This window comes from Neovison vison, chromosome 12 (genome assembly GCF_020171115.1).
Source record: "Neovison vison isolate M4711 chromosome 12, ASM_NN_V1, whole genome shotgun sequence".
NCBI classification, from domain to species: Eukaryota; Metazoa; Chordata; class Mammalia; order Carnivora; family Mustelidae; genus Neogale; species Neogale vison.
Window position 1 is genome coordinate 85,326,270 of NC_058102.1, and position 26,794 is coordinate 85,353,063.

Here is a 26,794-nt window from a genome sequence, read left to right on the forward strand (position 1 = left end):
CCAAATAAATGAATAAAATCTTAAGAAAGAAGAAGAAGAAGAACCACCACCACCAGGTTGGTAAATAGAAGAAGAAGAAGAAGACGACGATGACGAAGAACCACCAGGTTGGTAGATAGCCACACTGTGTCTATCCCTTGTCCCCCATCAACCCCTGGTGTATACATTCATCACTCTCTTCCTCTTATCCCAGTCTGTTTTCTCTGTTATTTTAATGTGGAGAGTAACTACACCCTAGAATGTGAAGCCAAGAGGACCCTAATTTAAGATGGTGAGGGAAGATCTGGATAACAAGGAGCATGTTTATAACATGTATATGTCCTGGGCTGTTGCTATTAAGAGGCTTTGCCCTGATAAACTCTGTGTTGTAAATGGCAGAAGACTTCTTCAGTTTTATTGCAAACTATTGGATCAGGCCCTGGGATACTTCCACATGTACTCTTTCCCTTTCTTTTCCTAAAATTTTCACCCCACCAAGTTATGCCCCTACACCAACCACCAAAATTATGCTTTGTGGGATGCCTGGGTGGCTCAGTCATTTAAGCGGCTGACTTCGGCTCAGGCCACGATCCCAGAGTCCTAGGAACGAGTCCTACAAGGGGCTCCATACTCCACAGGGAGCCTGCTTCTCTCTCCGCCTCTGCCTGCCACTCTGCCTGCTTGTATGTGCTCTCTCTTTCTCTCTCTGATGAATAAATAAATAAATAAAATCTCAAAAAAAATTATGTTTTGCACTCCCCCCCCCTTCACTAGTGCCCCAACCATGCCAACATGCCTTTGGAAAATCTGACAGGAGGTAAGAATTCAATGTTCCTGCCCAAGACTTGTAGATCCTCTCGGGGTTGGATCTCAGGTGTTACAGAAGGATGGAAATGGTGACAGCCTAATATGGTTAGCAGCAAGTACCATGACATTTGAGTCAGAACTGATGGATGGAGGGTGCCAGGATGGCTCAGTTAAGTATCTGCCTTCAGCTCTGGTCATGATCCTGGGGTCCTGGACATCTGTCAGTCTCCCTGCTCAGTGAGGAGTCTGCTTCTCCCTCTCCCTCTGCACCATCCCTTTCCCCACTTATGCCCACTCTCTCTCTCAAATAAATAAAATAAAATAACTGATGAAAATCTCCCAGCCTTTCTGTCTTTCACCTGTCTAGAGTCTGGAGTCTGCTCCAGCATGACTGGGTGTTTTCCATTGAGCAGAGATAGCAGAGGTGCTGCCTAGTTGGCAATAAGCCAACCACTGCCACTCCCCAGCTTCCCAGCCACTTGAAAAGCTAAGGGAAAAGAGCTCATCCAGAGCTGAAAGAGGCCTAGAGGCCTCATCAGTCTTTCTCCCTCTGACTGTCAGTGGAGCTAAGTAAAAGCTGAAATTGTAGCCACCCGCTCTGTGGGTTGCACACTCCCACTCTCGTCACTGACCCCAGGCCTGGGTCTGAGCCCAGCGCGTGTGCCGGGAGCAGGGTTGGGGGGGGGGGTTGGCCTTGCTGACAAAATCCATTTGGAATTTCTCAAGGTTGTGGTTTGGGGCTTAAGTTTGCCACAGAGTGTGTGTGACGAAAGAGAAAGCTAGAAAGAGAGGGAGCCAAAGGGAATACAGAGGAAGGAAACAGGAAAAAGCTGAAATATTCTTGTTGTAATGCCATCAGAGAAATGAGAAATTCCCATTCTGGTTGCTCCTTAACATTATTCTCTCTCATATCCTATGCCCATTCTAGCTGCATCCCCTCTCTGCCCTATACACGCCAGGCTTAGTCAGTGACTGAAGTAAGGATGAGATATCTTCCCGCTTCCATCAGATTTCCAAGTCCAGGACTCTTAAGTGGAAATTCAGGACATAAGATTATGCCATAAAATACTGGCCTAACCCAACATTCCTCAAAATGCCCTTGCCACCTGAATAGCAAAATCACCTGATTTTGAGGGTAATTTGGGTAGCAGATATACCTATTGCCTAGAGAAATAGAGAAAACCATTTCTACATTCCACGGCCAAAGAGATGACCTGTTAGAGGCAGCATCTTGCAAACCCATAAACATTTAGTAATTTGTAAAGTTCTGAATGTGTGATGCCTGTCCCTTTTCTGAATTGAATGATAATGCTTTTCAAAGATACTGGGGTAGGAATAGATTATAATTGTTTAAAAATCTGTTTTCTCGGGACGCCTGGGTGGCTCAGTTGGTTAAGCAGCTGCCTTCGGCTCAGGTCATGATCCCAGCGTCCTGGGATCGAGTCCCACATCGGGCTCCTTGCTCAGCAGGGAGTCTGCTTCTCCCTCTGCCTCTAGCCTGCCACTCTGTCTGCCTGTGCTTGCGCTCTGTATCTCTCTCTCTCTAACAAATAAATAAAATCTTAAAAAAAAAAAATCTGTTTTCTCGGGGCACCTGGGTGGCTCAGTGGGTTAAAGCCTCTGCCTTCTGCTCAGGTCATGATCCCAGGGTCCTGGGATTGAGCCCCGCATCGGACTCTCTGCTCAGCAGGGAGCCTGCTTCCTCCTCTCTCTCTGCCTGCTTCTCTGCCTACTTGTGATCTCTGTCTGTCAAATAAATAAATAAAATCTTAAAAAAAAAATCTGTTTTCTCTAGTTTTGGTTATCTCCTAAAAGATAAAGGAATTATTTTGCTAAGATTAAATGCAGAAGAGCTTTGAATAAGGAAGGACAAAATACATATGCAAATAATTCAGTAGGAAAGCATGCTGGTTTCCAGAGCAAAGCACTCCCTTTCTGAGCTCTGGAATCTCTTTTATATGTGTCCCATTAGTCTTATATCCCCCTCCCAAGTTCTCTGATTTGGAGCCATAAAGAAAAGCACCTGCTCTTTTGGGTCCCAGCTTAATGTTGAGATCCGCTCAGGACTTGAAATCTCCAGAACAGAGGTAACCACATGCTGTAGGCAGAGGTCAACAAAGTACAGCCAGAGAACCTAATCTCACCCAAAATCGGGTTCTGTGAATTAAGCCTTGTTGGACACAGCCACACCCATTTGTTTATGTGTGGTCTATGGCTACTTCTGATTCACAACAACAGAGTTGAGTAATTATGGCAGAGTTGAGTAGTTGCAACAAACCCCACAAGCTTAATACAGCTGACCCTTGAATGACACAGGTTTGAACTGTGCAGGTCCACTTAATACGTAGATTTTTAAAAACAAATACCTTACACTACTGTAAATGTGTTTCATCTTATGATTTTTTTTTAAAGATTTTATTTATTTGACAGACAGAGATCACAAGTAGGCAGAGAGAGAGAGGAGGAAGCAGGCTCCCTGCTGATCAGAGAGCCTGATGTGGGGCTGATCCCAGGACCCTGGGATCATGACCTGAGCCAAAGGCAGAAGCTTTAACCCACTGAGCCACCCAGGCGCCCCTCCTTATTATTATTTTTTTTAAGATTTTTAAAATTTATTTGACAGAGATCACAAGTAGGCAGAGAGGCAGGCAGAGAGAGAGGAAGGGAAGCAGGCTCCCTGCTGAGCAGAGAGCCTGATGTGGGGCTGGATCCCAGGACCCTGGGATCATGACCTGAGCTGAAAGCAGAGGCTTTAACCCACTGAGCTACCCAGATGCCCCTCCTTATGATTTTAATAACATTTTCTTTTCTCTAACTTATTTTCTCATAAGTACACAGTTTATAAAACACGTGGCATACAAAGTATGTGTTAATCTGTTAATGGACTGTTTCTGTTATTGGTAAGGTCAACAGTAGGCTATAAGTAGTTAAGTTTTGGGAGACCCAAAAGTTACATACAGATTTTTGACTGCTTAGATAGTGGGGACACCCCCAAACCGCGGATGTTGTTTAAGGGTCAACTGTTTACTCACTATCAAGCCCTCTACAGGTAAAAGAAAAAATGCCAACCCTCGTTCTAGGGTAAGGACCAAAGTGAAGTCTGGAGTTGAAGCACATAAAAAGTAAATTGGGCTTATGTTTGGATATCCAGCCCCTACCCCCAACCTCAAAGTACCCTCTGGTTTTTCACAAAGAGAGATGCCAACTGAATCACTGAGGACCATTTCAAATCCTTTGTGGAACTAGGCAGGATACACGTAAATAAAGTCATTGGGTGTATGAGGGTAGAATTCACCTGGAAAAGAAGTGATGGACTGGGATCGCAAGTGTGAGCAGAAATAGAACCACCTGAAGCCACTGGTCCAGTAGTTTAATTTATTTTAGTTACAGACAGAAACCAAGAACAAGTCTCAGTACAATAAATTATCCATTCCCATCCCTCCTGCGAAGGAACAAATAAAAGGCTCAGAGAGTCTTAGGTAAAATTCTTCCTTTGGAGGGTTTCCTTTAACATCTGAATGGGGGAGACAGTTTTCCTAAGGGCCTAGACAACTCTCTGAGGACTCAAGGGAGAGCCCCCTCCAGCACTCTGTCCCTTCCCCAAGAAAAACCTCTACCACTGTCTCCTATTCCCCCACAAGAAGGCGCCCAGGCTGCTGTAGAGGAGTTTGGGATCAGCAGATAGGAAGGAGTGGTATCCCCGGTACAGGTCTATGGCTCCACACAATGCCTGGGGCTATTCCTCAAAGGAGAGGAGTGGTCAAACTACAAGGACACCCCAGCCAGAAGGAGTAAGAACCAGAGCTAAAGGGACTCCAGGATTGGGGAGAGGGAGACAATACAGTGCATGTAGTCTTCGTTCATTTCAGCTGTTTGAGGAGGCCCTCCTATCGTGGGGGAGAAGGCTGCACATCACAGACTCTGCCTGACCCCCACCACCCCCAGAGCTGCTTCCAGGCCGATGCTTTGAGCTTCTAGGAGCGGATATTGACCCTGGCCAGAAATCGGAGCAAAAGGCTGAAAAGGCGCTCCTGCCCTCTGCCAGCCCTGCGGTGAAGCCGCCCCTCACTTACACACGTTGACCCACTCTGTGACCTTGCACTCGTCGCACAGCACGTAGCAGCACCAATGGAAGCGGCAATGACAGCGCTCAACTCGCGTCTGCCGAAGCATATTGTGCCCACGGCCGCAGCACAGGCTGCCGCAGCCGTCCAGCAGACCGCTGGTCTTGTTGCATGCCCGGCCCCGAGTGCCGGGGGAGCCCACGGTAGGGTCTCGCTCACAGAAGTCGGGAGACTTCTCAAAGTAAACCAGCTCTCCCGAAAGGCGACGGGGACGCAGGCGGGGTTGGAAGGCTCCGGAGTTGCGGTTGTGGGTATCGATGAAGACGGCCCGACCCAGCCGCTCCCTCAGCGCTGCCCCCACCGCCCGGAACTCTGGGGCCGCCCTCCAGCAGGTTTTGAACTGGCAGCTGCCCGATGTGCCGTGACACTTGCATTTCCGCTTCAGGTTTTCAGTTACCACCTAGAGCGCCAGGGGTGGGGGGGGTGGGGGAGGAGAGGTGAAGGGAAGGGCAGCAAAGGGGCAGGGCACAGGGGCACAGCAGAGGGGAGGGAACAGAGAGCACAGGGAGGGGGAAATAGAGGCGAGAATGATCATGGAATATCAGAAGAGACAGGGCACTGCAGGGCTGGCTAACAGCTCAACTCTCTCATCTTCTGCTGGGAGGACTGAAGCCAGAGCAGAATGATTTGCCCATTTTTAATCCCTAGCCGGGAACAGAGACTCAGCTTAGACAACTAGATGTGAACAGAACTCAACTCCAGTTGTCCTGAGTCGCCATCCAGTCCTCTTTCCAGAGCGAGCACTAAAAATGAGCACCCTTCCCGTAGGAAGGCAGCTGTGATAATAGCTACCCTGTAATGAGCACCTGCCAAGGACGAGGCACTCTGCCCAGTGCCCTATTTGCTGGCTCACTCTTAGTCACATCGTTAAGGTGGGTATCATTAGATTCTTTTTACAGATGCAAAACTGAGGTTAAGTGACTTGCTTGAGGTCACTTAGATAGGTGAGTGGCCATCCCCCACCGCGGCCCGTCCTCCTTTCTGCCTGCGAAGCCTCTCTCTTTCTAGCCAGGCTCAAAAGCTAAGGAGACTCAGGACAAGTTGCACACACATACCTGTCGCCCCACCCTGTTGTTGTGGATTCGCATTCTTGCCTGGATGTCCCGGGGAGCTTCCCTGGAATCCAAGAAATCCCGAGAGAACTTCTCTCCAAAGTCCATGTCCTGGTTACAGCCACCCCATTCCCACGTGTCCTGGGGGCCGGGGCTGGGACCTAAGACGGGGCCAGGGCTGGGCAGGGAGTGGGGGAAACTCTTGCCCCGGGACAGAGCCTGCAGCTGCAGCAGCTTGGCCCTCAGCCGGTCCTGCTCACCACTGCCCTTCCAGCCGCAGCCGCAGCTCGCTAGCCTGCCCAGGCTGCAGGCCGTAGCGACCGCGTGCATGACCCCTGCCGCCAGCATGGAGAAGGAAAAAGCACTCTCCCGAAAACCTGGGGATAAAAGGGTATGACGGAGGCATAAGGTTGACAGGCAGCTGGAGTGGGGAGGTGGAAGGAAATAAGCAGCCACCCTTCAATTCCGGGAATTCCTAACTGAATCCTGACCCTGTCATTTACCAGCTGCATAATTTGGAAGAAAGTCACAGAGAAGGAAGGGAGCGGAAGCACGGAGCCTCAGTTTCCTCATTTATTAAGGGAGGGGCTGGCTGAGATTGATCTCTGAGCCCCAGCCTCCTTCTGTAAGTCTGGGATTTTCGGGTGCAGATGAAAGAACTAGCTGGAGGGCAAGAGCCCTAGGGTTGGCAGGTGACTGAGAGGGAGTCCCCGAGGTCTTTGAAGAAGTGATCACTGAGTTCTACATCTGAAAGCTTTAAAAATTCCCCAGCCCAGCAGGGAGCTTGGGTGGTGGGGTGAAAGCAGAGACTTTCAGGTTCTTTTTTTTTTTTTTTTTTAAGGGCCCTTTAACAAACCTTGCTCCACCACCCCAAAACCCCAAAGCACTGGAGCTATGGCACTATCCTTCCCCTTTCCAGTTTCTGGTTTTCTATTTGCCCTTTAAGACTGCCCTTCATGTTTATTCTAACCTGCTATATTACTCTATAAAATGATGGGGGGGGAGATGGGTGCAGGGTGATTTTCCCTGAGGCCCTCTTAAAATGTTGGCATCTTTGTTATGTTTTGGGGGTCACAGAGGCTCAAGATGACAAGCTTTTCCCATGCTTCTCATTTGGGGGGGGTCCCTTACTTCCTTTTAGGTAGGGGCTTTCTTGAGCCCTGAGAGGATGAGACACAGCACCTCCTTAGGGGCCGGGCCTCTCCCACCCCAGGATGCTGGGTTTTTGGCCCAGCCTCCCAATCCCCCCCAACCTCAACCCTCCAGGGGTGAAGCTGTTTGCACATGTCTTGGGAATTCCCCCGCAGATGGCAGCTGCCTATTAACCCTGTAGTCCCTGAAGTACTGCCCCCACCCTCTAGCTGAGCCCAGAATGGATCTTCACTCCTCCAGGGAGGAAACACGGGCATGGCCTGGCAAGAGGCAACGATGCCTTCCAGACCATACCTCCCAGACCAGACCAGCAGTGACCTGTTCTTCGCCCCTCCAGCCGTTCCTCACCTGCTCAGGTGAGAGCCACCTGGGGCCCCCACAGCACAGAGGAGGGGGCTGCTCCCCGGCTTCAAAGCCATCAGGGTCTTTGTTCCCAGCCTCTGCTCCTGGGAACCCCAGCAATTAGGGGAGTAGGTTTAACCCTTAAACGGTTGGGGGCGTCACCCCACCCCCGCTGAGGCTCTGGGGACACCAGCCTGGGCTTGTCCAAGGAGAGGGAGGGGGGAAGAAATTGGGGAAGGGAATGAGGGGGATGTTTGAAGCTTCCAGGGCTGGGGGCATCTCTGGCTCACAGGTGCAACCCAGATGAGCCCGGTGGAAAAAAGAAAGGGGGGCCCTAGGGTAGGGGAACAGCGACCCAGCTGCCTTGCCGGCAGCACGCAGGTGGAAGTGAGGCGCAGGGACCCAGACGGGTGGCCAGGCCCAGCTCTGTGGCTCCTGGGTGTGTGGGGGGTGGGTGGGGGGAATTCCCGGAGAGAGGCCCCTCCTGGAGTCGTGAACCGGTCTCTTCCCGCCTCCGCTCGCCTCGGCCTGGCCCCCACCCCCGGCCCCAGCGGCGCAGACCCTCCGGCCCCGCTCACCGCGCTTGAGGATTGCGCTGTGGTGCGGCAGGCGGCCGCCGCCCTCGAGAGCGGAGCAGTTCCAGCGCTGGTCGCGCAGCTGGTGCTGACACTCGTGGACCGCGATGTGCAGACCCTGAAGTGCGGATGCCGTCACGTCGGGGCTGCGCAGGCAGAGGCCCAGCTGCCGCTTGCTCAGGCCCGACAGCGTCAAGCACACGGTGTTGGCGGTCAGCGGCGGCTCGCCAGGCAGCTTCAGGCCCAGAATCTCATTGCTGAGGGCCCTGGGAACGCAGAAGGCGTTTCGGGGGTCTGTGGTCCAGGCCTCGCTCCCCCTCCGACTCCTCCCGTCCTAGGTCGGTGCTTTCAGCCTCCGGCTTTTTTTCGTGGCCAGGGTGACAGGGGGGATCTGCTCACCGACTGCACAACGCCAGGAACAGGAGACCCGCAAAGCCCGAGGGCGGAGGCCGCGGCCGGGGCTCCTCCGGCATTTCGAACCCCGGGCCCGAAGGCCCCGGTGGGAAGATCGATCAGGGCCTGCGGGACAAGGAGATTTGGGGGCTTCGGAATAGGGTGGGCTGGCCCCGAGGCAACCAAGGATTCCTAACTCACCAGTGCGCTCTAGGAACCCTTCTCATCTCTCCCCAAGCAAAACAAGAAGAATCACCCCTAACTCTGGACCCTGGAGGAAGAGTCTGGTTGTCGCAGCTGGGGCTTAGGCAAGAGCCACTGGAGCTGGACCCAGCCAGACACAATGCCTGGCACACACACACACTCAAGTGCAAACTCAGACATAACTGACTCACAAACACCACTCCACCATCTTGCCACCGCTCCCTCTTTGAGGGCCCCACGACTGGCTTCCCTCACCCAACAGAGCGAGGCTCTCAGGGCTAGAGGGCGGGATTGGGGGGGGCGGGATTAGAACAGGGTTCTGCACCACCTACAGATGGCGGGGTGTGGGGGAGGGTCACCTTCAGCTGCCGTCGAGGGCAGGCAGCTTTGGTGAGAGGGGTGGAGGAATGGGTTCCCAATCCTGCTCTACCCACTTTTTCCGCAGTCGGGAGAGAGGGGAGGCTCCAGGTGCGCCAGACAGGGAGGAGACCTGGTTCCCGCCTGAAAAGGACCGCGGCGCAGGCTGAGTCCTCTTCCTCCTCATCTGCCTTTCCTAACTAGTGTTTCCCTCGTCTGGGATGCCCGTCTGATCCCCGCGGGTCCCAGGCTCGTTCCCCACCCCTTTACTCCCTCGTTCAATGCCATTCTGATCTGGGGATATTCCTTTATTTGCTGTCTTTATCTCTGCCAATATCCCGGTCTCTCTCTGTGTCTCCATGCCCCAGTGGGCGGATGCGTGTCTGTCTGTCTGTCTGTCTGACTGACTATCCGTGTGCCTGTCTCGCCCATGTTCGTGTCCCTGCCCTCCCTGCTTTCCCGGCTCCGATTACCTGCTGCTCTGGTGCGAGGTGACTACCGGCAAGGTTGGGTCGCCTGGGCTCGGGCTTCTCAAACCGTGGGGAGACTGCGTCGGGTTCTGCCCCTTCGGCAGAGCCGCATTCTTCCAGGGCAGGGCCACTCCTCTTCGCTGCTTCCCCAGCGCCGCCGCAGCCGCCGGGAGGAAGGGAGGGAGGAAGGGAGGGAGTGATCGAAAAAGCTAGCGAGCGGTCTAGCAAGGAACTGGGGGCTCTGGCTCTACTCAACTCGTGCCGAGCTCATAGGCAGCTCTGCTGTGGCTGACAGAGCTGCGGCCCCTCCCCAAGCCCCGGGCATCCCCACCCCACTCCTCGCACCCCCCGCCTTGACCCAGGGAGCGCAGGCGCTCCCCCTCCTCCCAGCCTACACACACACCCTCTCCCCCGACGCCTGGGTTCACGCTTGGCCCCACTGAAGGGGGTGGTGACCAGAGTGCCTCTCACCTGCTCTGGGTAGCCAAGTCTGCAAGGACGGTGCAGTGCCCAGACTAGGGAGACAGGACTCTGGTCCCACGTGGTCATTTCTCTTTGCCTCAGTTTCTCCACCGAGAGCTGGATGGCTGGTGAGTGCCTCTGACAAGATGAATACGGAGCAGGGAATCAGCTTCCCTCCCTGGACAATGTTGGGAAGAGCCCTCAGCGACAGAGCGTGCCTCAGAGCACTCAGAGCCAGCAGGAAAAGCTCCCTTCTGGGTGGCTTGGCCTCCTCCCACCTCTGAGCTCTGCGCCTGCCCCTTGGGAGGGGTCAGACTTGGCCTCAGAGTTCGGTCCTAGCAAAGGCTCGGGTAGCCCCAAAGATCTCCAGCTTTCTCCTATGCTTCCCTTGGCTTATAGGCATCCTTGCCCACAGAGTTCTCCTGCCCCATCCCGAGATCCCAGCTCTGCACTAGGAGTGGCCCAGATTCTTGCTCCAGGCTTTCAGACTTGCTTCACATGGAACGAGGAGGGCCTTGGGATCCCAAACTGAGTCCAGCCTGAGGACAGCCAGGGAAAGTGTCTGATCTAGGGGTGCACAGACCAGAGCAAACCACCTTAGGGAGCTCCAGTGGCAGTGAAGGGGTTAGGCGTCACTGCGCTCCTGCCTGACTCACCCTCCCAGCTCTAACCACTGCGGGCTATTTTTGCCAGAGAGGGGCCCCAGGCTTCCCAGCCGCCCCCCGCCCCTGCCAGACCGCAGCCCAAGGCACGACTGGCCCCGCGCGCCCGAAGCTGGCACGTTGACTCAGAGACAGGCCCCCTGGGGAAGCAGAGCCACGGGGCCCGAAACCCACAGCCACAGTCATCTCTTCCTTGGTGGTGGCCTTGCAGCTCTTCTGGGGGCAGTCAGCCTCTGGCCTATGCTGCTGCAGGGCCTGCCCTGTGCTGCAGGGGGCACTGCTGTCTAGGGGGCAGAGCAGCCCGAGATCAGTGACATCCGTGGTCATATTATTTATTGACCACCTTTATGCACCAGGTCTCCAGCGGGCTGGGAGGTAAAAAAAAAAAAAAAAAAAAAAAAGCGCCATGGTTCCTAACACTGGACAGCTCTGGTGGCTTTTCTTTGCTTTCTCATCTCTGGGGGCAAGGAAGGTAGAAATAGCCCTAGAATTCCTGCCTCTCCTTCCTGTTCAGATGCCAAGACCCACACCATGTGTGGCTTTAGAGGCCACTAGAATCTGCAAGCTCTATCTCAGTAGCTTTCATCCTTACACCTGGATTCAGTGACCTTGTCCTCCTTCCTGCATGTCAGCCTGGGACTCCACTCAGTTCTCCAGAGGAAGGGGATGAGGTTTCCTATGCCTCTCTTCTCCCATGGACATTTGTATTTTTCCAGGTCTCTGGTTTTTTGTATTTCTCTCAGGTTTCTGATTGTTACTTCTGATTCCACCCTTGTCAGACTATAGAACAGTCAGGTGTCAAGGAAGACCTAAGGTCATAACAATTACCCTAGACTCCAACTTCTCCGTGGCTCCCGGGTTCCCCAGGCTGGTCTGTCACAAATCCAACGACCCACACTCCTGTTCCCTCTCCATGCAAAAGCCCAGCTCTGGGACAGGAGGCCACAGGCAGGCAGACTGGGTGGCCTGAACTGGCCCCCAGTGCCCTTGGCCCGACCGGCTGGCCTGAGCACTGACCCGCAGGCGGCTGGAGGGTGGTGGAGCAGGCGGGGTCTGGAGAGGGCTGTGGGTACACACCCATTGCCTAATACCCCAAGCACGCGGCCAGCTCCAGGAAAGGGGAGGGGCGGGAACCAGAGAGACCTTGACAGGGGTTGGGGCCATGACAGGAGGGGGAAAGTGAGGGGCTGTCATTACTTTGGGGAGGGAGTGGGAGCAAGCTGGTCCCCGTTCCCCTCAATGAGAAGATTGGAGTCTGCTTTCCCACCATGGGGATGTAGCAAGAACAAGCTGGGAAGAACACTGGGGCCCTGGAGGGCGGGGGTCAAAGAAAAGAGTGGGGGCCCTGGGAGATTGGGGGAATAGAGCAACTGAGGCGGCCACGAGAGCAGAGCAAAGGCTCGGAAGCCTCCTCCTCCCCTCATGTTTGCCTTGGCCCGGGGTCCCGGCTGACTCATCTATTGCTGAGCCGCTGATAGGGGCGGCCAAGCTCGGGGAACCCAAATTATAGGCCCGGGAGGGATGGATGCGCCCTCGGCGGTGAGCTCAGCTGCACTGCCCACCCTCCGCCTCTCACGCCTTCTGCTGCAGCACCACGGACCACCACCCGGAGGCACCAAAGAGTCTGCAGCCCCACTGCACTGGACTCCCTGGGGAAACCCCCAACAGTTAAACAGCCCCAACAAATCTGTGGGATTACCATAGACAGAACTTGGCCCCCTTCTCTACCAGAGGCTGATGTCTTCCCAGCATGAGGAGGCAGTGCCGCCTGCTGGTGCTTCAAAGGAAGGTAGGCCCCTCTGCCCACAGATTCTCAGCCCTGGTTCCCTGACTCCCCCTCACACTCCCAACAACAAGGTAAAGCCCCTTTCCCCTCCGACATCTTGCTCCTGTTCCCATTCCAGAGAGGTGGTTTGCTACTGATTTTCTACTTTGAGCCTTTAAAGTTCTCTGTGGTCAAAAGTGGTAGAAAAATAGAGCAAGGTAAAGGAGACAGGCAGCAGGATTCCATTTTATATAGGGGGAATGACAAAGAAAGTGAGGGAACCATTCTATGGAGCTATCTGAGGAAGGGTCTTCCAGAACACAGAAAAGCAGGTGCAAGTATCCCGAGACAGGAACTTGCTTGGTATGTTCAGGGAATCAGCAAGTAGGCCAGTGTGGCCAAAGGAAGGAACCCACAGGGGAGAGAGTGCAAGCAGTGAAGTTAGAGGACGAGGAAGGAGTAGGGTGAGATCATAGAGGGCCAAGTAGGCCACTGTAAAAAGCTCACCTTTTTTCTTTGACTGAGATGGGGAATCATTGGAAAATTCTGAGCAGAGGAATGAAGCGATCTGACTTGGGTTTTAGAAAGCATAGCTCTGGCTGCTATGTGGAGAAGAGAGTGTAGAGGGCAAAGGTAGGAGCAGGGAGTGCTGTCATGAGGCTAGTGCAGTAGTACAAGAGAGAGGGGATGGTGGCTTTGCCCAAGGATAAGAATGGGTCCAAGTTTGCATATATTTTAAATACAGAAGGACAGGATTTGTCCATGAACTTGACATGAAGTACTAGAGAACAGATGGATCAAGGATGAGTCTAAGGTTCTTGTCCTGAGAAACCAAAAGGATGGAGGTGCCATTTACTGAAATGGGACAACCAAAGAAAGAGCAGGTTAGGATGGGGGAAGACCCAGGCATTCGAGTTTTGACCATGTACATGCTTATTCAAGTGTTAGATGTGCAAGTCCAGAGTTCAGGGCCAGATGTATAAATTAGGGAGCGTGAGACTGAATAGTTCACCAAGAGAGTGAGTGTAGATTGAGAAGAAAGTCCAGATTGAATTGGGTTACAGTCTGAAGCTTAGAAATTGGTATAGAGGGTGAAACCAGGTAAGGAGACTGAGATGGTGAGCAGCTAGGGAGGTAGAAATGATGTTCTAGAACCCAAGTGAGAAAGAAGGAGGAAGTGTTTGATTCTGTCTGCTGTTCCTGGAAAGTTGATTAGGCTGAAAACTAAGAATTGACTGTAGAGCAATCCAGAGGTCATGGATGATTTTGATAAGGAGGTGTAGCAGGTTCAAAGATGTGATCAGGGTGGAAAGAGAGAATAAAGAAAAGAAATTAGTGCTAGTGATTAAAGCAACCCTTTTGAGCTTTGCTGTAAAAGAGAGCAGAGAAATGGGGCAATCCTGGGAGGTAATGTGGAGTCAAATGAAGCTTTGGCAGTTTTAGATGGGAAATATTACAGCACTTGGCATGCTGATAGGTATGATCTGGTACAGAGGTAAACTGAAGATGCAGGAAAGAAACAGGAAAAACAACAGAGCGATGATTTAATCTAAATAGAAATTTGGGCCAGGTCACTCACAGTGTGACCCAGACTTAGAGACTTCCCCTCCCACTCTTCCCCACTACTCCTGGTGGGTGGAATGGTAGAACAGAGGACACTAGCTCTTTCTTTTCTTTCTTTCTCTCTTCCTTCCTTCCTTCCTTCCTTTCTTTTCTGTCACCAATGGCCACAGATGGGACTTCCTGTCTTCCAGTGCATCTCCACCCTCTAGGCGGTTTTATCAGTCCGTAGACCAAAAAGACATGCTCCAGGTCCCAATGGGAATAAACTCCCAAGGGACAAAGGACAAGCTGCCCATCATTGTCTATTTACTTGAGCCATCTTGTACCCTCTCCAGGGTGTCCTCTGGAGAGATTACTGGCTTTTGGACCTGGGGAGGATGCTGGACCAATACACCTTGTCCTTCAGGGTTGAAATCTTGGAGGGACCAGGTACAGTGGATGGGGCAATAGGATTGGGAAGGATGTTGCCATCAAAAATAACCTCCCTCAGGCTCCATCTGGGTTAATCAGCATCTCATCTGAAATAGAATTGCCCCAGGAAGATAACTTAAACTCATCAGACATGTACTCCTTAGAGTGACTTCCCCACCTTGAAGGGGAAATTCTGAGACTTGGAACTTTTTTAGGATCAGACCTGGGTACATACTCATTTAGAAAGTACCCTGAAGGCAGAGGAGATGAAAAAGAGAAGATCCAAAAGGGAGACAGAAAAACCCTAAAGATCATTTTTATTTATCTGTCAATTTGGAGAAAGGCCCCCAGCTTTATTATTGCTGCACACTCAGAAATAGCTTGTAAGGTGGAAAGAACGTGGGCTTTGAGTCAAAATTATCTGGGTTTAATTCTAGCTCTACCGTTTATTCATTTTTTAAGAAAAAATGTATTTATTTATTTTAGAGAGAGTGTGTGCACACAGGGAGAGGGGCAGACGGAGAAGGAGAAGGAGAGGAGGAGAAGCAGACTCCCCACTACATGTGGAGCCCACACAGGGCTCAATCTCACGACCCTGAGATCATGACCTGAGCAGAAATCAAGATGCTTAACCAACTGAGCCACCCAAGTTCCCCCTGCCAAGTATTCATTTTCTAAAGATTTTACTTTTAAGCTATCTCTACACCCTATGGGGGGCTCCAACTTACAATCCCAAGGTCAACAAGAGTCACATGCTCCACTGACTGATCCAGCCAAGTGTCCCCATTTGGTCATTTATTGGCTGTGTGGACCTTGAACAATTTCTTAATCTACTTTTTCCTCTGTAAAGTGAGAGAAGGGAGAGACATAAAGGAGATCTTCCCTCCTTCCAGGGGCCATGTGTGTGTGCTGCTGGGGCATAATAACCAGGCTGGCAGTGCTCGTTATGCCCCACAGAGGGAACAGCTGCCACATCCTTAATAGGAGGCCAAGGTAGCCTTGAAACTGAGTTGGAGTCCCAGGGAGAAAAGAGAAAAGCATATAATGGAGGAGACCCTTACAAGCATTTTGGGTATCTCAATGTAGTAAGAGTGGAAAGAGCCAGAGGTTTTGGAGGAAGATGGAAATTTGACAGAAAAATCCAGAAAGAAGCAGTCATATGGAGGCATAAGTTCTCTATTCCGGGCTCAGTTCAGCCAGCAGCTCTTCTCTTCCCAGCCCTCCCTCCTGCACCCCTACACGCACCTGTCATCTACTGCACTGCGCTTCCTGAGCCTAATCCTCAGAGACTCAGCCACTCCGGGCCTTCTCTATCTTGATGCTGCCTTGGTTGCAGGCTCAGACCCCTCCCCTAGTGACATGCACAGGTTGACACATGCTGAGGGTGACGCACCATAGGATGACACAAGGTATACAAGGCGAGAGTGACACATATATGCATATTTAATCTCCCCAGCACACACACTCATCCACCCATCTACCCACCTCCACACACAGTTCCAGACACTCTAAGCCTCAGTCAATCATCTGGGTCTTTCCTGAGGGTGGCTGCCACCACCTTCCCCACAAACAGATGATGCACTGTCCTAGGTGGTGGCTGTGACAAGATGACTCCATCGATTGATCCCTTCTGACCTGAGCTAAATTCCAAGATTCCTTGGAAAGGTCCCTAACATCTCTCCTCAAAACAAGGAGTTTCCTTTCATGAGGACACACATGGGTGTGCACCCTCACGACACACTCACACATTCTCATACGCATTCAGGTTTGCATTGTGCCACTTAAACACACACACACACAGTCACTTGTGCACGCCTTCCAGCCCACAAACAAACTGCCACTGTCCCCGGTTTCTCTCCACAGCAGGCTCTGTTTGGTGAACTTACCCCCAACCCATGCACCCCCTGGGATTTCACGACCCCAGCGGCACCCTCAGGCTCCCGCTGATCTTTCCCTGTCAAGCCGTCGGGGCGGGCTGGGGGGGGGGTTCCTGGAAAGGAGGCGTCTCCCCGGAGTCGCTGCCCAGAACAAGCTTTCCTTTCCTTCCTCTACTCAGGAGTGGGGAGAGAGGGGACGCCAGCGGGGCCGGGCTGACGTCGAGGGACCCCCACAGCCGGCGATGGCGAAGCGGCTGGGCTACTGCAGACTCTCCCGGTAGCACACTATCGCCTCGCCCCCTGGCGGACGCTGGTCCCCGACGGGCTCCGGACGCGAAGAGGAGTGAGGCGAGCGCGCGTGGGAGGGCGTCCCAAGGGGAGGGGTCGGCGGCCAGTGCAGGCAGGGAGGCGGGAGCCACCGGGCAGGGGGCGGGGGTGAGCCCCGACGGCCAGCCCGTCAGCTCTTGGCTCAGACGGGCGGGAGCCACGGCCCCGCTCGCTGCCCATTGTCTGCGCCCCTGACCGGTGCGCCCTGGTGCCACAGTGTGGCCCGGCGGGGCAGCCTCCTATCGTCACTTCAGCCAGAGCCGCAACTATAAGAGGCGGTGCCGCCCGCCGTGGCTGCCACAGCCCACCAGCTGGGACCGCGAGCCATGCTGCCCGCCGCCCGCCCCCAGGGCTGTTAGAGCCAGACTGCGAACTCTCGCCACTGCCGCCACCGCCGCCACCGCCGCGTCCCGTCCCACCGTCGCGGGCAGCAGCCAAAGCCGCCCCAACTTCAGCACAGAGGCGGCGAGGCCGGGCAGGCCATGGGGCACTGGGCGCAGCTGCCCGGCTGGGTTTCTGCTACGCTGTTGCTGGCGCTGGCCGCTCTGCCTGCAGCCCTGGCCGCCAACAGCAGTGGCCGATGGTGGTAAGTGAGCTGGAGCGGGGTCGCCACTTGTCCCGGGGCGCAGAGCCAGGGGCCAGCCCCAGTCAGCTCCCACGCTCTGGGATCCATCCGCAGACAGGCTCCCTCCACCGCACTGACTTGCCTCCGAGACACCGAGGGGCGCTCTGGAGCGCAGCTGCTCCAAAGAATCTAGTTCTGATGAGGTGGGTGAATGGTCCGCCCGCCGCGGCCCACGGTTCTCCAGGCAGGGAGCCCACTCCCATCTAGCACCGCCCTTCATCCGTGAGCCCCAGACCAGCCTCACGGTGGTAGCCACACCACAGGTTTCCCTGCCTCGGGCAGCGAAGGGCCAGGCCTGAGCTCAGAAAGGAGAGAAGAAAAGGGTAGGACTCCTAAGCATTTCACCTCTTGGGTGGGCATGGACTCCAGGCCAGGATTCCCTCCCCAAGCTGCCCTGAAGCCGTCCCTCAGAGCCAAGGTGAACACCTGGTCTTCATGTTTCCCACGCCTTCTCTGTCCAGTCCCCAGAGCCAGGGCCCCCAGTGGTCCTGTGCAAAACTAGGGGCGCCCATTCCTTTCAAACTAGTGAGCCAGGGAGCCCGGAGTCTTTACCTCATCGCTGATGTCCTGTGGCTCTCCCAGGCAAATAGCCCCAGAAAGAGGACAGGGTAGACACGACTTTTTGCTTAGGGCGTAAGTCCCCTTCCAGAGCTTGAGCTCCTACCATGCACCTCACCAGGGGCATCGTGAACGTAGCCTCCTCCACGAACCTGCTGACCGACTCCAAGAGTCTACAACTGGTGCTGGAGCCCAGTCTTCAGCTGCTGAGCCGCAAACAGCGGCGGCTGATACGCCAGAACCCGGGGATCCTGCACAGCGTGAGCGGGGGACTGCAGAGCGCGGTGCGAGAGTGCAAGTGGCAGTTCCGCAACCGCCGCTGGAACTGCCCCACGGCTCCGGGGCCCCACCTCTTCGGCAAGATCGTCAATCGAGGTGGGTACCCAGGAAAGAGACGCTTCCGGGACCAGGGGAACGCAGGGTCACCCACAGGGCAGGGGCGGGCGAGTGTAGGGAAGATGTCCCGGGCGGCCAAAAGGTTACAAGATCAACCCGCCAAGAGCTTCATGCCCAGCGCCAGCTCTGGGCCAGACTCGTTCTGCCAGGCGTTTCCCAGCGGTGCACCTCGCGCGCGAAGCTGAACTTTTCTGCGCCACCGCCCGAGTAGAAGCAAGTTCTAAGTCGTAGACGCTGGCTGGCCCCCGCTTTCCCGGCCCCTCTGAAAGGCGCCCGGGAAGCTGATCTCTGCCAGAGCGTCTCGCCTCCAAGTCCAGCAAGGCTCGCATCGCTGACACGGGGCCGCAAGTCTGGGCTGCGGAAGAGGTCTTGACAGTGCAGAGTTCGTCCCCTCTCCTCTTCTCGGTTTTTCTTTCTGGAGCTGCCCCACTTCCACTGAGGAGCCAAGCGCGCCCCGACTCTCAGAATCTCAGGAGCGCGTGATCACAAGCGTGGTCAGGGTTGCGTGCCCACGCACGTGCTTTCTCTAGGAGCCCAGCTTCCCAGCGCAGCGGGCCGCCTGGCTCTCGGGACTCCAAGGGCGGAGTCGGGGCACCGGCCTCTAGGGTCCCGAACCCTCCATTGAGAAGGCTGGCCACCCCCCGCCCCCACCTCCCCCGACTCCCCTCGCGTTACCTTCTCGCTCATCCCCTCTCCCTTCCCTCACAGGCTGTCGGGAAACGGCGTTTATCTTCGCCATCACCTCCGCAGGGGTTACGCATTCAGTGGCACGCTCCTGCTCGGAGGGCTCCATCGAGTCTTGCACGTGCGACTACCGGCGGCGGGGTCCCGGGGGCCCCGATTGGCACTGGGGGGGCTGCAGCGACAACATCGACTTCGGCCGCCTCTTCGGCAGGGAGTTTGTGGACTCCGGGGAGAAGGGGCGGGACCTGCGCTTCCTCATGAACCTTCACAACAACGAGGCGGGCCGCACGGTGAGCGGGCTTCAGGGGTTCTGCCCGGAAGCGCAGTGGCGGGGATCTCCGAGTCCCTGAGCAGGGGCTGACCTCGAATCTGGGCAGTAACGGTGGGTGATAGGGCCAGGCGTCAGGGCAGGGAACCAGAAGAGGACGTCCAGAGGGTGCGGAAGTTTGGAAGGGAAGGCAGAGAATGGAAGAGAGTGCGCAGGTCAGGTAGAACTGAAGAGGTTAGAAGTCAGGCAGCCCGAGGAATGTATTGCCTACAGCCCTCTTCGGGTTAATAATTGGAAAAAAAAAAAAAAAACGAGGCTTGGAGGCCGGGACCACGTCCGGCGTGGAGCGTGGAGTTGGGCCTGGTGTCCAAATCTCGGCGCGACGACTTAACGCTTCCCTTCCCCTTCCTCCCTTCCGCGCTTGCGGAGGTCCTGGCAGGGTCCGGGAGGGGGCAGTATCTGGGATAATGGCTCTGGCTGTGACAGTGCCGTGGGACCCACTTTCTTCCCCTTTCCTCCCAGACCGTGTTCTCCGAGATGCGCCAGGAGTGCAAGTGCCACGGGATGTCGGGCTCGTGCACGGTGCGCACGTGCTGGATGCGGCTGCCCACGCTGCGTGCAGTGGGCGACGTGCTACGCGACAGATTCGATGGCGCCTCGCGCGTACTGTACGGCAACCGCGGCAGCAACCGCGCCTCGCGGGCAGAGCTGCTGCGCTTGGAGCCCGAAGACCCCGCGCACAAGCCGCCCTCCCCCCACGACCTCGTCTACTTTGAGAAATCGCCCAATTTCTGCACGTACAGCGGACGCCTGGGGACAGCGGGCACGGCGGGGCGCGCCTGCAACAGCTCGTCGCCCGCGCTGGACGGCTGCGAGCTGCTCTGTTGTGGCCGGGGCCACCGCACGCGCACACAGCGCGTCACGGAGCGCTGCAACTGCACCTTTCACTGGTGCTGCCACGTCAGTTGCCGCAACTGCACGCACACGCGTGTACTGCATGAGTGTCTGTGAACCGCCGCGCGGACTCGCCTCCAAGAGCGCTGTCCTCTCGCCCGCCTCCAAACAGTACACCCACCCCCCCCTTCGCACCCTCCGGGTCCCTCCAGCCGCACTCCCGGGGATTCCTATGTGCGCGATCATTTCCCCCACCTCCTCCTACCTGGGGACTCCTGAAACCACTTGCCTGGGTCGGCACCAACCCTCTTGCCATCCCGAAGGACCTGCCCCGGACCTACCTCCCTCCCTCTCCCGGGAGACCCCTTGTTGCACTGCCACCTGCTTGACCAGGAGGAGAGAGAAGGATTCTGTTCCCTCCCCTGTGGGGGTCAGCTTCTGACGGCGGCCCCGCTGGGCTTCCCCCACCAGGCCAGTGACCTCCTTGCCTCTCTCCACCTCCCCTTTAACCTCAGTTTTTCACCAGGGCCCATCGTGCTCTTCCCATTTTCCTGCCAAGGGCCCAGACCCTGAACACACACCTGGGCATCAGGGCCTTTCTCCTCCCCGCCCAGCTGAACCAGGAGGGGCCAGGGTGAGAGGGCAGCTGTGGTGATGTGGAAAACAAGGTTGGGGGGCCCAGGAGAAATACCCCCAATTCTCCCAGCCTCTGTCATGGAGCCATTGAACAGCTGTGAGCCATGCCTCCCTCAGCCACCTCCTACCCCTTCCTGTCCTGCCTCCTCATCAGTGTGTAAATAATTTGCACTGAATCGTGGATACAAAGCCACGAGTTTGGTTGTTGTAAATAAAACTATTTATTATGCTGGGTTCCAGCCTGGCTTGCAGAGACCACTTCCAGCCACCCCAATTCAATCCCTCTCCCTTCTTCTCCCCTTTTGCTCTCCAGCCTTTTTTTGATCCCTCTTCCCCTCTCCCCAATTTCTCAAAGATGCTGTTGCCTACCGGAATCAGTATTTCCTTCCATTGTAGCTATTAGTGGCTCCTCGCCCCCACCAATGTAGTATCTTCCTCTGCAAAATAAAATCTCTATTTTTATCAATGACTTGGTGGCTTTTCCTTGAATCCAGAACACGGTATGGCTTACCTCTCTTAAATAGGATCCCTTGTTGGGGGACTACTGTCATAGCCCTGCAAGAGGACCCTGGGATTCTGACCCTTGGATGACCTTAATGAGGCCATGGGGGACCAGTTCTCCAGAAGAACCTTTCCAGGAGCCGAGAGACCCTGTAGGATTCTTCTTCCTATTTGAACACCAACTGGCTGTGTGATATCGGGCAAGTCCAAACAGCCTCAGTCTCTTCCCTCGCTAAACGGGGATCAAACAAACAAACAAACAAACTCTGAGCCTGTCTTTCCTATCAGGAGTTGTGAAAATAGCCACAACTGATTGATAGCTATGACCGTGTTGTGAAAAGAAACCAAAGAAAGAGAAATCCAAGCAGAATGCGTGCTGCTGTATAGTGTTTGGTCCCTGAAGCGTATCTGCTTCATCTGTGGTCAGGGTATGGAGCAGTGGGGAAGGTACTTCCCTCCCCAAGAGAATGAAACACCTTATTAGACCCCAGCTCCCAACCTTGGGCTCAGGAGGAGTCAGGTCACATGATGAGCTCTAGTTCTGAACCCAAAAGCTCAGAGATGATGGTCAGGGAGCAGAAGGGAGCAGGAGGGCCAAGAATCCAAACAGAAGTTAGGGCTTAAACCCATGTAACCAAAAGGAAACCCAAGTGTGGTCCATAACCAAACCATTAAGTTAGCCATTCCCATAAAAAGCCTGAAAGAGGACTGTTACCAGTAATACAGATACCTCTGTGTGCATATTCACCAGAGAGGGCAGGAGTACTAAGCGCACCCACACCCTAAACCTTATCTCTAACCCTAATCCTCTCCCCAACCCTAGGTCTAGGTCTAACCTTAGCCTTAACCCTAACTTCAGACAAACACTAACCCCTTCCTAAGCTCTAATGCCTATCCCTAATCTTAATACTTCTCCCCAGGGAAGGACATAAGGGCGGCGGGGAGGGGGGAGCTATGAAGTACCCCCCCCCAGGGCAGCAACTGATCCCAGACAACTGGAGAATTTCCCCCTCTCCCCAGGACTCTTTTGCTGTTGTGGCCGCCTCCCACCTCTCCCTGGATATGTGAACTCTGACCCCTGTTGGCCTTTGGGGTATGTGTGGGGGTAGGGGAGGAGAGCCAGGATCTGCTCAAGCCTGCAAAAGACATCCCTTTCCCTTTTTCTGCATCTGCCAAGCCAGCACCAGCTCAGCTCTGATGGGCAGTTGGGGGGGGGGCGGGGATTGAAAACGTATTGATCCAGAGTAGAAGGCACCTCATAAGCCTTGGGTTTCCAGTAAAGAACCCCCTGCATAGAATGTCCAGTCTATAATCCAATGAATTATTAGGTCCCCGGGCTCCCAAAGCAAGAAGTTAATGGACTGCCAGAGGCAGGAGAGGGGGCTTGGGCCCCTGTTGGACAATGCCCAGAGTTGGGGAGAAGCAGTGGTTGGGGAGCTGAGGGCTTGGCAGCTGTCCTCGACCACTCTCACCTAACTCCGAACTCCAAGAGCTGGAACTGGTATCAGCTTTCAGGCCCACAAGCTGGGGCCTCTGAGCTGAGTTGACATGCAGCAGCTGGAAGAAGGGTAAAGGGAAGCAATGATTCCTGGTCTGGCTCCACTTAGATTTTCAACAAATATGTTGTTTTCTCAGCCTGTTACCTTGTCTATTGAACAGGGAGGGTTGTCAGTACAAGTCTTCTCCCTCCGGAAGGCGATGAGGTTCAGAAGAGATCATGTCCATGAAAATCAGGGTCATTTGAACACTGGCTGATGCCTCTTCTGTGCCAGGCATGTGCCAAATGCTGGGGATACGGGGCCCTAAGAGCCCACTTGGAGGAGTTTCCAATGTGGCCAGGGAATCAAGCACATCAATGCATATTGTTAGAATAATAGGGGGGTGCTGTGAAGGCTCGGTGGAGTAGAAAACCCTCTGCACACCCCTGAGGTTTAAGGACAGACCCCCATAACCAAGTCTGCTGCATGGAGGTCCTTCACTTCTAGGGGCTGGAAATTCATGGTGCGTAGGGAAGTGCAGAATAAGGCCTGGCCCTCGAAGGGCCACGCACTAAGGAAAAAGTTGGGGAGAAAAGCAAAGGGGGATAGGATCTGCAAAACATTACAAATAAGCTAATTCTCTCTCTCTCTTTTTTTAAGATTATTTATTTATTTATTTGAGAGCGAGAGCGAGAGAGCATGAGCAGAGGGGAGGGGTAGAGGGAGAGGGAGAAGCAGGCTTCCTGCTGAGCAGGGAGTCCAAGAAGGGGCTGGATTGCAGGACCCTGGGATCAAGACCTGAGCCAAAGGCAATTGCTTAACTGACTGAGCCACCCAGGAGCCCCAAAGCAAATTCTTTTGATGTTCCAATCTTCTGTGCCATCCTCACTGAGGGTTGTGCCTAGAGAGGCTAGTGCTGGCGTGAATCGGCCCAATGCCCTGCTCTGCCCTATCTGCTCTGGTTATCCTTCCGCCCACCTTTGATCTTAGGTGCCAGGTGCCACACATCCAGGGGGACCCGAGGCTGCCAGGGACCCCGGATGCACGGTTGGCCTCAGCAAGTGAGGGAGGCACCAGTACTGAAATATCCTGGGGGGGGGAGCGGAAAAGCTGAGAGGACCGAGATGGCAGGGCTGCACAGTCCCCAGGGGGTCAGCGAGCCAGCACCACACACACACACTCCACCACACGCACCCTGGAAAAACTCCGTCAGTGGGGCTGCAAATACCCCAGGGTCTAGCCCCCCCACACACACACCTCAGGCTGGCTCCGTCCTCCACTCCAGGCCAGAGGGAGAAAAATAACAAAATGAGGAGAAAATAAGCTGTTTGGCTGTGGTGTGAGCAGGAATATCCATACAGAGCTGCCCACCACTCACCCTTACTCACTCTTTCCACACCCAGCCGGGGCGCCCAGCAGGAGACAGACCACCCCCCGGCCCCCTCCCCCGTCTGGGCTAAAAGCAGACGCTGGTGAGCGAGCAGCAGGTTATAAATATGCCCGGGGAACTGCCGCCAACTCGCTCCCTTGTCATTCCCTGGGAGGGGATAGGGTGGGGTGGCTCCGAGGGAGGAGCCAGGGCTGCCCTGCTCCTGGGGCCCAGGAGGAAGTGGGGCTTCCAAGACGCTTCTGCACTTTTTTTTTTTTTCCTTTTTCAAAGCGAAGGAACCACCACCTCTTCATTTTTCCTGGACATTGGCTCATCTGCTCGGAGGTGGGGTTCCATTGCTCCCCCAGCCACAGTGGGGACCTCAGAAGGAGAGGGCCCAATGCCAACCTGGGTCATGGGGCAGCTCAGCACCCCTTCTCTTTCTCATACTCATACTCATTAACTCTCAGCAAAGCCGAAGTTCATTCATTCATTCAACGGGCACTCGCTAGGGGCTTGCTGAGCCTCAGGCCCCATGCATAAGCACACCAGCACGCATGAGTGTGTCTGCATTCATTCGTGCACACACAGCAGCCCCACTCCCACATGTTCACATCAGCGCCAAGTCCCCCTATGGACTTCTGGACTTGAACCTGGCAGTATCACCAGGAAGGGTAAAGCTCCAGGCTCCCAGTTCTGCCTCAGCAGGTTGGCAGAGCCAGGCGGGATGTGGAGAACCAGGGCCCTCAAACATTCTTGCTCCCACTATTCCCTAGAGAAATGAAAGATCCTTTCTTGCCTCCCTGCCCAGCTATCTCCCAGGGTAGGCCAGGAAGAAAGAGCCACTCTCTGAGATGTTGAGGGGACACCTGCCCAGGCCGCCAGAGCCTCCTGCTTCCCAGCCACTTGCCAAGTAGGTGCCAAGTTGGGCAAAAGGGGGCAGTGCCACCCTGGGAAGCTTCCAGCTCTCCTCCCCCAGGGCTGAACCCCTCCCCTCTCCCTCCTCCCTATTAATCCTCGGAAGTGAAGAGGCCGTCCCTGGCGGCCCCTGGGCCCTATTGTGGCCCCTCGCCCTCCTCGGCTGGCGTCTAATTAACTCCTCCTGCCCCCGGTTTTGTGTGCCCCCCTTACCCCACCTTGTCGGCCCCGCCCCTCCGCTCGGCGGGCTCCCCACCACGGACATTCCAGCCCGGCCGGGCTGGTGTGCCAGGGCAACCAGGGCCGGACCGAGGCCTAATCCTCCCGCCGCCTGGCCGGGCTGGGGGAGCCCCACTCACCTCCCCACTCTCTGGGGGCTGCCGGGCTCGGCTGCGGCGGAGACACACAATCAGGACAAAGGCGCAGCCCCCAGGGGGCTAACTCAGCCTTCACGCCCAGGTTGTGCGGCATTTGGGGAGTTTAATGAATTGTCCATCACGCCTTTCAGGGCCCGCCCGTCAGCCTGGATTAATCTTCGGAGCCCTGGTGGGGTAGGAGACACTAAGCCTGTATTTATTACTCTCCCATTGTCACTAATTGAGGTAATTATCTGTGACTCTGGCCTGGCCAACAATGCGGTATTCACTCCCGGGACCTCGATGGGCCTGGCTCCCACTCTCAGCACCAACCCTCCCTCCTCTCTTCTCCCAAACCCGCCAAGGGCTAAGTTGGGCCCTAGAGCATCTTGGGAAAGTGGACAATGTCCCACAATGCTTCACCTCCCAACCAGTGTCTCCCATAGCCATGACTATGGAGTTGCAGATAGGGAGAGGCCCGGTCCCCCCAAAGTGGATAGGAAAGGAAGGCAGCCTGGGACAGGTTTGGCTGACAGAGCCCCAGGCCACACAGGGACATGTTTCTGAGATTTTGGTTTTCTCCTCATCTCTGGACTGGTGACACCAGGGTCTCATAGGGCCCTTCTGCAGTTCCACCTTTGTGTTCCTGTAGTCTTCAGATCTGTAAAATATTGGGAGGCCCTAATCCATACCAGACATACTCTCGGGAGGTCCCTAGAGCCTCCAGAGCTGGCAGCATGGCTGTGGATGTGATGGGGGAGGTTGGGAGAGAGACTAGGAAAGGGCTGGTCAGGGAGATCAGAAAAGACAAAAAGAATCAGCCCAGGAGGGAACATCTAAGGGTCACACTAACGTGGCCATACAGTAACCTTAGGGATAAACGTGGATTTGGAAGGGTGAGCATGCCAAAGAGTAGATTTCATGTGGAGATGGCTTCCCAAGTCAAGGGCATTGGTCTGGGGAACAGGTGTGTGTATGTATCTGTGTGTGCATCTCTGTGTGTGTATGTGTGTGTAAAAGAGAGAAAGATAGCAAAGGAAGATTTGGGTTTTGATTAGGACTAGATGTTGATCTCTTTGGGAGCAGGAACTATGTCTTTGTCCCTGTTGGTTTTCCAAGACCCTAACACTGTACCTGACACATAGTAGGCACTGTCCAGGGAATGGATGGATAGATGAGGCCAGTTCTTACACTGGAGTTGGGGGTCTGTTGGCTCTTCATTTCCATAGCTGCACTTAGCCTTTTTATTCTGTCTCAGCACTTGCTGGAAGGAAATGTCTAGACGATCCAGGGACAGTTCTTGAATGGGCACTCCTCCAACTGCGAACATTTTAAGGACCTTGGCAGAACGCTGCGCTACAATTGGAACAGCGCCACCTTGTGGTGCCTCTTGGAAGAGCTCCTGGAGAGATTCCAGCAAAGGAAGCGGGGTTATTCCCTATGCCAGGAGGTTGGGAACACGAGGCAGCAGACCCTTCTCCTTCTGTACATCTGAGGCTGAATTGCTGTGCCAGTGTCCCTGTTACACGGTTTTATAATTTGTTCTTATCTTCTGCCAGCATTTACGGAAAGCCTGTTCCAGGTCAAGC

At 54.8% G+C, this 26,794-nt stretch overlaps 2 protein-coding genes across 2 annotated transcripts; one reads left to right on the plus strand and one right to left on the minus strand.

Annotated features, from left to right (window-relative positions):
- Positions 1-4,155: 4,155 nt before the first annotated feature.
- WNT10B (Wnt family member 10B) lies at positions 4,156-17,835 on the minus strand. Its single transcript, XM_044226866.1, has 7 exons — positions 17,700-17,835; positions 9,927-10,055; positions 9,459-9,595; positions 8,431-8,550; positions 8,035-8,297; positions 5,966-6,339; positions 4,156-5,310 (listed from the first exon to the last, which is right to left on the minus strand). Exons 4-7 carry the CDS (start codon positions 8,502-8,504, stop codon positions 4,852-4,854), a joined length of 1,170 nt encoding a protein of 389 aa, XP_044082801.1. The 5' UTR covers positions 8,505-8,550; positions 9,459-9,595; positions 9,927-10,055; positions 17,700-17,835; the 3' UTR covers positions 4,156-4,851.
- Positions 17,005-20,107, plus strand: WNT1 (Wnt family member 1). Its single transcript, XM_044226867.1, has 4 exons — positions 17,005-17,108; positions 17,827-18,080; positions 18,810-19,075; positions 19,576-20,107. The coding sequence occupies exons 1-4, from the start codon at positions 17,005-17,007 to the stop codon at positions 20,062-20,064; spliced, it is 1,113 nt and encodes a 370-aa protein (XP_044082802.1). The 3' UTR covers positions 20,065-20,107.
- The last annotated feature ends 6,687 nt before the right edge of the window (positions 20,108-26,794 follow it).

Excerpts from the sequence above, each read along its gene's own strand:
- WNT10B (XM_044226866.1), bottom strand. The coding sequence starts at position 8,504 with ATGCCGGAGGAGCCCCGGCCGCGGCCTCCGCCCTCGGGCTTTGCGGGT. Across the intron at positions 8,298-8,430 it reads TTCCTGGCGTTGTGCAGTCG|GGCCCTCAGCAATGAGATTC; the intron begins GTGAGCAGATCC and ends CTGCGTTCCCAG. Across the intron at positions 6,340-8,034 it reads CAGCGCAATCCTCAAGCGCG|GTTTTCGGGAGAGTGCTTTT; the intron begins GTGAGCGGGGCC and ends TTTTATCCCCAG.
- WNT1 (XM_044226867.1), top strand. The coding sequence starts at position 17,005 with ATGGGGCACTGGGCGCAGCTGCCCGGCTGGGTTTCTGCTACGCTGTTG. Across the intron at positions 18,081-18,809 it reads CGGCAAGATCGTCAATCGAG|GCTGTCGGGAAACGGCGTTT; the intron begins GTGGGTACCCAG and ends CTTCCCTCACAG. Across the intron at positions 19,076-19,575 it reads ACAACGAGGCGGGCCGCACG|ACCGTGTTCTCCGAGATGCG; the intron begins GTGAGCGGGCTT and ends CTTTCCTCCCAG.